The sequence below is a fragment of the Andrena cerasifolii genome, chromosome 10, assembly GCF_050908995.1.
Source record: "Andrena cerasifolii isolate SP2316 chromosome 10, iyAndCera1_principal, whole genome shotgun sequence".
Classification (NCBI taxonomy): Eukaryota; Metazoa; Arthropoda; class Insecta; order Hymenoptera; family Andrenidae; genus Andrena; species Andrena cerasifolii.
This window is the reverse complement of record NC_135127.1, coordinates 10,137,398-10,150,708: the sequence shown is the minus strand read 5'-3', so window position 1 is coordinate 10,150,708 and position 13,311 is coordinate 10,137,398. Positions and strand designations below refer to the sequence as shown.

Genomic DNA, 13,311 nt, shown 5'->3' with positions numbered 1-13,311 from the left:
CATAGAAATGCATTCGTGTAATTACTCTAGTCGGAGTAAACTAAGTGTTGAAGCTTGAAAGAAAAATCACTTACACTCTAGTTACTTCCTGCTTCTAATAACTGGTTATCCTTGTAAATTCGAATGCAGAAATAGCTTCTGTGTTCTTCCACCGTACCTTTCCATTCTTTGTACGCACATCGCGAATTATCACTATAATTTTAGGTTAAATCGACAATCTAGCCTTCCTCCCACGATATCCCACCAAATAATATGTCTATCCTGTCCTAAAACATTGATGCGGATGGATTAGCTTTTCCAGTTAATAATATAGGTTCTGTCACAGAGTCACTTCGAAGGAAATTGGCGGAATTGCAACGTGCATCAAATGAACAACTGAATATCGCCTACAAGTATCTTAATTGACTACAGGAGTTGTTAAATTATGTAAGAATTAAAAGGGAGCAATAAATAATTTTTTACGTAGTTCTAAGTGTTTTTTACAATTATTATGTTACGAACAATTTCTCAAGTGAATACGTTGGCTGTACCGTCTCAAATATGGCTGAAACGTCAGCCAGTGTGTAGTCTGTACAGTGTGTTGGGTTGTCACGGAGGTTCGTCGTTTAACGATTTATCTCGTTTTGCTACGCATCGTCCTAAATGTCCTGTATTTCCTCTGCAAAACACATCGAGGAGGAAGCGTAAGCAGTCCGGTAGAACTGCTGTCAGCACATGCAGCGCAATAGAAGGAGAAGAAATGGCACCAACGCGTGTTATTCTTATGTCGTGTGGCAGTTATAACCCTCCGACCAATATGCACTTAAGAATGTTTGGTACATATATATCATTATAATCAATATCTTGTCTTCCCGTAAAAACAATACCCTTTAATATACGCGTAATAGAGAACACGAGTTTTGCATGTCATCATTGTTGACTATACAAATAAATCGAGACTACTGTTTAAGATAACACTGTGTAAACAATTCAAGTTGATGTCATTGCCCAATATAGAAATTATTTTGAAACCCGAAAGACCCTTTTTCACAATCACTGGATATTAAACGAATTTGTAAATAAAACTCCTTATTAATAGAATAATTTGAAGTATCTGCGAAGCCTTGCCTTGTAAGGAGAAATTTTCTCGTATCTCGCGATTCCAATGCTGTCTTACCGAATTTATACATTTTCTACAAAATATACACAAAGAAGTAAAATGTCTTTTTGTTCCATATAATTTGTAGAAATAGCCAGGGATCACCTTCATCGAATGGGAACGCATATTGTGGTTGGCGGCGTTATATCTCCGGTGCACGATGCTTACGCCAAGAAAGAACTTGCGAGCGCGTCGCACAGGTGCGCCATGCTAAGGTTCGCCTTGCAGAACAGCGATTGGATTCGACTGAGCAGTTGGGAGACTAGGCAAAATGGTTGGACGAAGACTAGACTCAGTTTGCAGCACCATCAGAATCTGTTAAACTCCGTGATGTTCGACACCAACAACCTTAATCGCATACCAATCGAGGATTTGGAATGGATACCGGAGAACGTGAAAAACAGCTCCGATCACACTCCGATCCAAATAAAACTACTGTGCGGCGCCGACTTGCTGGAGAGTTTTGGAACGTACGATCTTTGGGCCGAAGAAGATGTAAGTCCATTTTTGGCCGTTATCTTTAAAAACTTGAGGAGGTACTTGAAATTTTTTTTTGTTTACAGATCGACGCAATCGTCGGCGAACATGGTCTTGTCGTTATCACCAGGGAAGGTTCTAATCCCAATAAGTTTATATACGACTCTGATATTCTTTCCAGACATATGGTAATTAATTATTCCTGAAATTTGGTAATCACGATTTTTACGTACTCTTAATTTCTGTGTTGTTTGTTGTATGCGCAGCACAATATATACATAGTAACCGAATGGATTCCAAACGAAGTTAGCTCGACTCGGATACGGAGGGCTTTAAAGCGAGGCGAGAGTGTCAGATATCTCCTACAAGATGCTGTGATCGATTATGTCTATAAACACGGGATTTATGATGCAAAGACGACACCGTCGACAATGTGAGTTTAACACAATTTAACTGAAATGGTAGCTCGCATAAATACTGGCAACTTAATAGTACATCTTTTAGTAGATTTAAACAAGAATTTATTTTTATGTATTTTGTACGAGAAGAGTGCACATTTTTGTAGCACTCATATTCCACGTAGTTGGTGAGTTTAGAGTAAAGCTGGTTGATCTATAATGTTGTAAAGCCGTTTTACAAAGTGATATTATATTTATATAATTATATATTCTATGGCCAAAGTTTAACCCTTTTAGTACTCAGTATTACCGATCTATCGAATAAATCGAAAAGTGAACAATAAAAATATCTTTAATCGGTATATCAGTTTTTCACGAATATGGAGTTGGAGGATATACAATGAATGTACATATTTATACACTAACGTAGATGCTCTAAAAATCTATCAAATGCTCTTTTTTTATAATTTTTTAATAGCATAGGAGACGCTGCAAAAGCAGTTTAAGCTTAGCAGGGTCATTTTGCAGGAGAATATAAAATATATGCACCCGAAATGATCTATCTATTTTTAATGAAATTATTTACAATTAAATACCTCATCTCGTTGCTCAATAAATCTTAGTATCTAAAATATTCAATTTTATTGATTCGTTTAAATATTTATAGTCTTTGCCCACATAAAATAATTGATTCAACTTTAGAAGGGTTAACGTGCACCGTACAAATGTTACAAAATAATAAATTAGTCTAGCCTAAGAGTCTTCCATTTGTATGTAAGCTGAATTTTCAGGGATCAATTCCCATAGCACTGTAATTACGAATAAATTGTAGCAACTGCATTATTTTACATTCCTTACGTCACAATATGTATAAAATTATATTGAATCTGTTTTTAAGATAAGCACACCTATTCATGGCTGAAGGCGTAACGTTCTTTCCTCCCCAAATTAAAACAATACTAAAGCAACATTACGTGTGTGCTTCTGAAAATCGCTAAACTCCAATGACATTTCCACAAAAATGATTAAACACCATGAATAAGATCTGTCGAAGCCTTCAAGCATGAATTTGGTTTACAGCGAGCAATCGCTCGATTAACGAGGACCATGTAAAATATAGTGTCTTGTTTTTCACGCTGCCAATCTGCTTGGACACTGAAGTAAGTTGGAACTGACCTCGCCCAACGCGAATAATTACTTGAACATTGATTCCAAGTATCAAAGCACCTTTCTCACGCCGTCGCCTAGCGACGTAACCATGGAATCCCCGAGTCCGATCGAAATAATATCCATCGACGTGCCCGATGCGGTTCTGCGTAAGAATATCCAGAACGCGACGAGCGTGGCGTGCGTGGCTTCCCGGCACGGCGGCCTCGAGGAGGCGCGCGAGAAATTCATTAACGCGCTCGTCGCCGAGAACGGTAACGCCAAACACTTAACCACCGTGAAGGCCGCGTATCCAGGCCTCGCGAAACAGATCATCGCCACCGAAACCGGCGAGTCGCAGATCCTCGACGAGGTAGGTTTCGCTGACGATGATAGGAAGGTCAGGAAGGTCGTAAGGGTGCAACCCCGACCGTGTCAGGTGGAACAGGTCTCTACGTGCGTCGCCACCTCGTCCAAACACGAGGCTACCACGAAGAGTAGCGCGAACGCCTGCGCCGGTGCGATAGATTGCGTTAAGTCGGACGAGGATAGAATTGGAGCGATGCCCGCGGACGATAGCGTCGATGTAGGATTAAGTAGAGACAAGGAGGATCCCGAGAATAAATCTTCAGTTTCGTCCTCGGCTCTCCCTGCGTCCGTGGATAACAGCGGCCGGCATGAATGCGCTCTCTCGGACTTCAGCGTGGACAAAGAGGATTACAGGCTGACGCGGTACGGTTTAGACGACACGGCGGAGGACGAGAGCCGAGAACAAAACGAGGATTCGCGGCTAGGAGAGGAGCGCTGTTGCATGAACGATTCGATGGGGAATCAGCGGGTAGCCGCGCTCCCCAAGGGCGAGAACGCTGGTCGGAGGGAGAGCATGGATGTCGTCGAGCAAGACGGCTTCCCCGCCGACAGCGTTCGACGCTCCAACACGCAGGTGTTAGTTCTGGTTAGCGCTATGATTCACAATCCCTTCGAAAAAGATCGCGCGACCTTGATCTTGGATGAGAACGGGGTCCAAGGTAAGGGCGAGATCACGATATACAAGGGCGAGCCCGACGGGAGCATCGACAAGCTGAGCCTCTTGGTGCAGTCGCCTATGCCGACGTCTGTGTGCGAAGAGAGCACGGTCAAGATACAGGAAATAGTCGACGACGTGTTTGAGAACGCGAAAGAGGGCTCGGACGACTCGTTGGCTTTGGACACGACGTCCACGAAGAGGGACGTGAACCTGGAGATAGACGGTAAGTATGTGAAGTCTGTCGTGAACTCCCGGAAGAGTCCAAGGAAGACCAAGGGCGGCCAGATGCGGCTATATGGCAGCGAGAACGAGGAGAAGCAGGTTAAAGATAGCAACAAAGCTGAGAAGAAGAGCACCGATTCTTGTACCCAGTCGGAGGAAACGTTTTACAAAACGGTGTCAAAGTCCTCGTCCAAAGTATCCACCTCGAGAGCCAAGAGCCCCAGGAAAGAAGGGAAGTCTTCGCGGTCGAGTGGTCAGAGAACCGCGAGCAGTTCGAAGATCCACGAGGTTGGTATTATCCGTGATGATAGGACGAAGACGGCGCATAGGTACAACGCTGATATCAAGGGAAGCCTCGACTCCGTGATCGCCACGAGCGATTCTAGAACAGTGTCCAGACGAAGGTCGAGGTCCGACGAGGTCTTCTCGAAGAAGTCGAAGAGCTATGAGTCGATAAAGAAGATCCAAGAGGTCTGCTACGAAGATCCTTCTAAAGCTGACAGCACGTCGCAATTGCTCACGGCTAATGACCTGGATATGCAGACAGAGGAATTTTGTTCCGTCTGCTGCTACGTGAACGAGATGTCCCTGAGAACGGAGGAAGGAATCGCCAGCCCGACCACAGACAATTTCTACACTCTGCGTTCGAATTGCAGCTCCATCGTCGACGAGGATTCGACCGAGTGCGATATCTGCAGCTCCTGGAACCTCCAGGAGTCTACTGATACACTGGACAGAAAGATCGTGGCGGCCACCGATTGCGACCAGCTCTGCGAGATCTGCGAGATTTGCGGCGAGCTGTGCGCCACTTTCAACCCCGACCAGGAGGCAACCTTCCCGGCGACACAGAGTTCGAGGGATTCCGCGCACGATCGAGTGCTCGAGTCGTCCCCGAAGAGTATTCCCAAGGATAGCTGCAGGACCGTTGATAGCGTTGCAACAGATCCAACATTAGACGACGACAGCTTCGAAATCGAGAACTGCGGGATCCTATGCCGACCATACTCGGTGGACGATCGACCACTAGGCGACCAGGCGGGTGCGAAGTACCTGTCGAAGTCCCTCACTCTGTCCGAAGTACCTGTCGGCAAGAAGAAGTCGCGGGACAAGTATTTCATCCCGAAGGACGAAATAGCCATCCTGACCAGCGGCTCCAGGCGAATGAGCCGCAAAGGTTCCCTGCTGAGGAAGAAGCCCGAGGATCAGGTGAACGTTTCCCAGGACAAGAGGCGCTACTCCTCGGTGGACAATCTTCAATTGGCGAAGGTGCCCGGCAGGAGCAGCGACAAAGTCCTCAGGTCGAAGAACAGCAAGCTGATCGGCTCCGCGGACAACATACGCGCTTCCAAGAGTTCGAGGAGGTGCAAGTCGTTGCAGAGGTCCGCGGACAACGTGCGGTACGTGGATTCCTCGACGGACAACCTGGACTCGCTGGTCGAGAGCCTGGGCATAGAGGACGAGGCCCGCGTGGCCGTCGACTGGACTGGCAGGCCGAACATCAGGGACAACGAGACTGTGAAGATGATCCTCACGAAGCACGGCATCAAGATAATCAGCGAGAAGGAAACTGCTCTGTAATCGACCACTGCGCGCGATTAATGAACGACGGATGGGAATTTATCAGGACGGAGGACCGCTCGCGTTAGTTAAGCAAAGTTACGGATACCACGCACATATATGTGACACGAATTGTAGATGGAACTCTTAGGTCACCTGCAAAACCGGTAACTTATATATATATATCGCCTTCAGGAGATACAAGATTTTTCACGGTACGATAGAGATTAGCCGACGAATCCGTATACCTGGACATTGAACTCGGGGTAACGGGCCGCATTCGAGCGAGAACGAGCGCCCACGGCGTTGCCATACGACCCTGCTGGTTCCAATGTCCAATTGAAATGATTCGTGAGACCTTCCGGTATCGACGGAGAAGGTCGTGGACGAAATGGGATCTCAAAGTCGTTATTATTAAGCAGCACGTTGATCGTCGTAAATAGGAAGAGTTCTAAACGAGTCTAATATGCATACCGAGAACACACAGGCCTTCGTGAAACTCCTTTAGAGAACGCAAAGAAGAAAACGATACTATGTTATGTTAATGGGGTAACGAACTAATTTAAGCGACGCCGCTGTTGAACGGAATTAACCGACGTAGACGCGACGAACGTTTCGCTAGCACGTGCGTTGAGGAGTAAGCCTCGAGATGTTAGAATAGAGAGCGAGGGTACCGAGAAAGTGGTGGAAGGCTCTCGTCGGAGGAATGCACCGAGTTCCACGAACGCTCTTGGCAGCGCACGTGCACGGAAAAGCGGTAAAATTATCGAGACAATCCTAATAACGTGTCAATACTACGGAAGATCGTTTCAATTAATTATAAAATATTCTACGAACTATATTAAGTGATACGATGGGCTGCGGTACATCGATCGGTGAAAGCGTTTCAGGGATCTGCTCGGACTGATTTCCACCTTCCCGGACACCATCGGAACGGAGTTTTTAACGACGGGATCGACGAGAGCCCCCGTGTATTGGTTACTTTAACGTTACGACCGAGTGTCTTCATCCGTAACGAACACGTCTGCCAAATGACTTTTATTGAGAACATACGTGCCAATTGTTTTTTGATACCCTTTTTAGATCGTGATTTTTACTATTTCGGACGCCATGTCAGTATATAGTTTTTAATCGCCGGCACTTTCTAACGTTAAAGGAATCGAGAGAAAGAGAGAGAGAGAGATAGAAACGATTAATTTCGTGACTTTCGCGCGATGTAAAATTTAAAGTACTTCGAGTTATTTGATCCTAGCAAGGAGAGGATGTGGAATCAGACGCAGTTGATCTCAATCAACTTCTGTCTGAGTGAATCTAGATGGAATTTTGAGAGGTCGTGTTTGAACATTTGTGCCAATTGCGCGATATATTTATTGTAAAAAGAATTCGGCGTGGGAAATTCGGTAAACTGAGCTTTCAACCCCCAAAACATGTACCCCTTCTGTATTTCTTCTAGATTCGTCGGGTAAAAGAATGTTTTTGATTGAGATTGACGACTGTACTGTTACCACCTCTCTTTGTAAGTATCAGTTTGATAAATCTCTCTTTCCTTTGTATCTTGTATCCTGTTGCACGGTGTCATGCGCCTCTCTGTCATGAACTTCGCTTGAGAAACCCCTCCAGCGATTACTGTTCTCACAGTGAACCTCCACTGCATCTAACTGTGATGAAATCGTCCGCTCGGGTTTCGTCGAACGGATATCTCTATTAGTAACAGTTTTATTTCATACTTTTTTTTTTTCACACGCTCCGACTCATTGGACGAGATCCGCGTTACGCTTAGGTGCAATGGAAGCGAATCATCATTGTTTGGAATTATGGCTGAGCTTCTTAGGCGTACCTGTGTTACATAGTGCCTAATTTACATATTATTCTGCCAGCAATGAGACCTTTCGACCAGCCACTGTCGAGGAGCATCGTGTTTGGGAATGACTCTTTTGCGAGAAGCGATCCTTTTTGTTTTTTTTTTTATATTTTTTTGGGGACCAAATGTCCATTCCTGTCGACAACCCCTCCCCCCCCCAAACCCCTTCTTTTTGTTAGTCTTGGTACGCAAATCTTATTTCTTCATCCCCTCCACTTAAACAGACACTGTTCGCTCTTCTTGTTATTGTATAGTGACGTAGATAGACGAGGGTGGCGATGAATTGCTCAAGCTGGCGATATCGAACGTTTAACCCTTTGGGGGCGTAATTCCGTTGATGAAAGCCGTTGTACCGACGAGGGGGATGTAAATTTCTAAATTCTATTGTTATATTTCTAGAGGATATACACACGTGTATGTGTTATTTATTTTTATTACGAAAGCGAGGAGTAAAAAGCGTAGAGTTATGAGAAAGTTGCTACTGATAACGACACGACCGCTCAGAAGCGTCACGAAACTCGGCCGCAAAGGGTTAATTCACAAAGTGCTTCCTGAGTGCGAATAAAACGGCCTTAGGCCGCCCCTTGTATCTGTTTTGGACCGACTCCGCTTCTTTTTCTATTCCTGTATCTTCGTTTCTTTCTGTCTGTACTTTCCATTATTTCGTGAGACACGTGAAATGTGTTTCGGCCATCGCGACTTCTATCATGCAATCGTTAATGTCGAGAAGACTTCCCGTTCGCCCCTCTTTCCTTACCAACGTTTTTGAAGATTGAAGAAAGAGATGTTTTACTCAACTCGCAGTTTTCAAAAAATCAGAACGCACTGTCCCTGCAAACTTTCAGAAATTAGTAACGAAGAAAAGTATAATTAAGAATCGAATAAGAAAAATATTTCAATTAAGAAAACTACGGATAATTTGAAAATCTCGAAAACTAGGAGCGTCTGATCCAATTTCAGTTAGAATCACTAATTACGCAATAATCAAAGTGATTCCGTTCACAGAGTGGCTCAATTCCGAATATTCAAAATTCCCTAATCCAAATTCAATTGAAGTCTACGCAAAGTCCACTGTGAAAGCATTGAAAGCAAAAAGAACAGTCGTCCCCTGCCTATCTCTTTCTCAATTTCAACCCTAAGAATAAGTAGTCAGCCCGCAACTATAGTCTTCCCTTTTTCGCTTACTCCAATTCGTTTGGAGGAACGGTTGCCAGAGAATAAATCCCCGATGGCGTGATAGAAGTCGATGTGTGGTTCGATTCTGATGGAGCATGTGATATGTGTTTTCCAGGGTACAGCAAAACCTGCATGCCTACTGTAAGACAGATAGTTGACTGTCTCGTTGCTGCTCGACCCATGCCAATCCGATGCGGCCCCTGCCTTACTGCTAAACGTACTAATACTGCTACTAACAACAATCGCGATAGTAACGGCGTTAGTAGCACGGCTAACAGCAACAACATCAACAGCTACATCAACAACAACAAGAACGTACACGCCTACGAGACCATTAAAAGCTTTAGTACGCGCGAGAAACTCACGGTCCGCTGTGCAACCAGCCGCGACTAGGATTTCCTTACTTTTCATTTGTTCCTCTCCTCTATTTTTTCTTGCGGTGCTGGGGAGCACGTGAGATTCGTTTATTAAACATTTGTTTCGTATAAGGCGAGGTACCGTTAGTAATGAATAATTCCTCTTTGGTGTTGGCACCGAGTAGTACTTAATATTTATAGCTGAATTCATTCGAGGGAAAACGTTTGTTTCGTCGTTTAGGTTCAGCTGGTGGGCGAGCGTGGTCACTGTTTTATAGTAGACTGACTCTTCTGTCAGGATTTATTTATTTATTTATTTATTTCGAGCGGTTTTACGCTCTTTTAAGCTGCTAGTATATTGATAGAGATGTACGAAGTCTGTTCCCAGTACAATTTTATTGATGTTCCTTTTTTTTTTATTGGGGGTTTGAAGCGAGGAGATGCACCTGAGCTGATGTTGGAATTCTTTTTCTGAAGTACAACAGTGGACTGTTATAAAATAGGATGTAATATTTTTATAATATTAAGGTTGGAGGGTTGTTAAGAAGGTGGGACGAATTTGTAACAAAAATATATAGTTGACTGATACTTGGTAGATACATATGTGTTTAATCCGATCGCATCACTGAGAAGTGTTTTAGCAGACTTTTGCTCTTTTACTATCTTTTTATATTCCGAGCATCTGTTGAATTTCACTGGCTCAAGAGCCGAGACGAATAAATCAATCGCGCGAGGGAAATGAACATATCTTTCAAGAAAAAATTCTGATAAAATAATTTAAAATAAATCCATATTTCATACGGATAATCGTTATTATGTGTTCGTGTAGTTTATTAACGGTATGCTTGTTTCAGATACCACTTAGGCATGTAGTATATAACGTTAATTTTAATTAGAACCGTTGAATTAATTGGAAGAATTATTTCTTGTTATCTATTCCTGTATAACGTCTATTCTCCCCAGCACTGCTTCCATTAAATGGGAGATTTTTTATTAGTTTATCTTTACAGACTGAGTATTCCAACGCTGAAGTCGAAAATATTTGATAGATTATCAATATTATAGAAAATAGTGTCAAACGAAGTTAACTGTTAAAATCCCATTATACCAGTTGAAAGTACCAAGAGTTATAAAATTTGAAAAATACTAAATAACGCACGATTTTCTGTAACATCGATGGTTTACGGAATACTTTGATTTTTAGCGTTCGATCATTCAGCCTGTACATCCAGAAATACTTGGAGGCTTGTTATGATTATGAATAGCACGTACTTTAATATTTGAAGAAACGCTCTTTGATATCTGGCACGTTATCATAACTTGTTACTAGATCTCTATTTTCACTTTCTATGGGAGTGTTGAACAACGGTTCAACAATAAAGTAGGCTCGAAGGTACGCGAAGATATATAATTCTTTCCGACCAAACGAAAAACGACTGTCGTTAGCTTTGAATATCATTCTTCTTCAGCGCTAACGCGATTAAAAAAATAGAGAAAGGTGGTGTGTCGCGCGTTCAGACTGGTCTTTAAGGATCCAATGCTTAAAGACTTCGCGCGATCAAGATCGAATTGAAATCATCGACCTTTTAGGATGCGCTCCTGTCTATTCTCTGTAGATTATTTTACTGGTACACTGTACTGTTGCGTGTTGTATCTGCAATTTTGCAATAGCTACGACAATCCTAGGTGCAGCGAGTGTTGCGCAAAATCTCTCGAGGCGTGTAATTTGGGTAACGATTTAATAACATGCCGATGGGAACGATGTTTGCTTTGGTGCTTGTTTCAGCGAGATTGCGAGACACAGTGGTTTCATTTCGAGAAGAGTCATGGTCATCGACGATGGTCATGCGTGTCCAAGCGCTAGGATAGTGAAACTGACAGTTCGTTGATGAATTGTTGACCTATTAATTCCTGTATTATAATTTTACATCCCGCGCGAATCGATATTTCCGATGCTGTAAATTTAAGCTTCCGTGAAACGCCAGCATTTGTTAACGCCGGTGGTCGAACAACGATTCATTTTTAATTCTAAGGCGGTGGTTGAATTTGAATTCAAATCACAGACTGTCTGCTAGATGGAGACAGAATTTCATTTCAGCGATTGTTTCTTCGATCATGCGCTACCGTCCAGAGGCTTTTAATGTTTTTCATAGAGTTCGCGGCGAGATACTTTTCTATAATATGTTTTCTGATATGAAATGGATTTATGGGAGCCAAAAAATATAATTGTATTTCGAGATGTAAAGGAGTTATTAATAATAAGGTATAATTAAAACCCCAAATTCGAGGAATATTTATGGCAAATTCTGCAAGTAACGTGGCAATTGATAGTTTATTGAAAATAATGTACAAAAAGGGGGATGCTTCTGCGACATTTCAATGGTTTTGTTACTAAATAGTGATGGAAATAATTTCTGTGGTTTCTTTTAGACGTCCGCGGTTTAATAACGAAGGAAAGCGTCTCTTCTAATAATTTCAGAGAGAAGTATGAATTATGGACGGTAGCGCATATTTCACGGACTTCCACGGACTTTCAATGAGGATCTCGCGAGTTGCAATTGTAATTCAATGTTCTCCAAACGCGAGGGCGTAACGGGAGAGAATTGTATAAGAGGAAATCAAAATAGTCGATACATATTTTGTATACGTTGGGAAGAGAGAGGTGATGATGATGAGAGAAAGAGAGAATGATCGAGAGAGTGTTTTGCTCGAAACTCAGAAAGCATAAAATGTTTGGCATGCTTGCTAGCCTGTTTGGCACATTTGAGTATTTTTTTAACGAAATTTTTTTATCTGTAACCAGGAGTAATTATATATAGTATACGAGCGTCTAGATGATAATCTACCGAGAGACCTTTTGCTTTTGACCAGTGACTTTTCGTATTAATGCTTTGCACACCAACTTCTCAGGAACCTTAGAATTTTATCAAAAACCCCGAATAATCGCGACTCTAGCTCCGTGCAATTTGAACGAAAGAAAAGAGAGAGACGGATGCACCGAAAATGAAAAAATCCTGAAGTTTCTTTCGAGTCCCTGTTACTTTTATTAAATTTTACAAATTAAAGAAACTCCGAACAATCAGAAGTCAAAGTTTATCGAGTACATACGCAATAAGAAATCGTAAAGAAAAATGAATATTTTGGTCAGATTTGACGAACTTTCGGAATTAAAAAAGTCTTGTGTGTTATAATATTTTGAACAGCCCATTAGCTGTTTCAACAAAATAATCGAACGATATTTATCACAGTGAAGAAGCTTTCAAGTTGTCGTTGAGCCTGTTTTTTCACATCGCTCGTTTCATGATCTGTTTTTCTTTCGGTATAAGATTTTGCGAACTTTTGTTCAACGTTAGTGCTCGATAAGGGCTTTTCCCATCAGATATCGTGTTCAGCTGAAACGGCGACAAGCTTCGCCTGAATGGCAGTCAAAGGGGATGAGAAAAACCTACGAATCCGTTTCGATTTTATTCGAATATCGTACGAATTATTTCGCAGTCTTTCACCTAAGTGCCAGATAATTCTAAGATATCGAGGAATGTATTTGTTTCAATTGATTATCGAGCTGAATGCGTAACATACGGCGGCTGGATCATCAAAGTATGCTCGAGCGCAACGTGCACCGCCCGATCTGCCCTAAACGCGTGCAATTTATTTTTAATAAGTTTCCCGCAAAGACATGCTTCAGGATCGATGGTCGATGTGACGTATCCCAGTACGATTATCGATAAATATACTTCAATCTAAGTACCAGTTACAAAATATAAAGCTACAAGAAAAAAAGAAAGACGAGGAAGTTCACATAGTTCGCACGTTGTATATGTTTGTATGCTATGTTAATCTAGTGAGTGTCGTAAAAAAAAAAACATGTATATCTGTGAGAACGTATAAGGGGAGATAAATAAATCGGAAACGAAGAATTATATTTCATTGACACCAATAAACGAGCAATTTTT

General features: G+C 42.4%; 1 protein-coding gene across 7 annotated transcripts; it reads left to right on the top strand.

Annotated features, from left to right (window-relative positions):
* Positions 1-429: 429 nt before the first annotated feature.
* Positions 430-13,299, top strand: Nmnat (nicotinamide mononucleotide adenylyltransferase). 7 transcript variants are annotated; one of them, XM_076821152.1, is made up of 6 exons: positions 449-815; positions 1,227-1,633; positions 1,702-1,803; positions 1,882-2,048; positions 3,175-3,532; positions 9,118-9,283. In XM_076821152.1, the coding sequence occupies exons 1-6, from the start codon at positions 491-493 to the stop codon at positions 9,145-9,147; spliced, it is 1,389 nt and encodes a 462-aa protein (XP_076677267.1). In that variant the 5' UTR covers positions 449-490; the 3' UTR covers positions 9,148-9,283. The 7 variants fall into 7 exon arrangements, 6 of the variants coding, with proteins under 6 accessions (XP_076677266.1, XP_076677267.1, XP_076677268.1 ...); XR_013086505.1 differs by lacking the exons at positions 3,175-3,532; positions 9,118-9,283 and adding exons at positions 7,419-7,481; positions 11,145-13,299 and having other exon boundaries at positions 461-815; XM_076821151.1 differs by lacking the exon at positions 9,118-9,283 and having other exon boundaries at positions 430-815; positions 3,175-7,408.
* Positions 13,300-13,311: the final 12 nt, after the last annotated feature.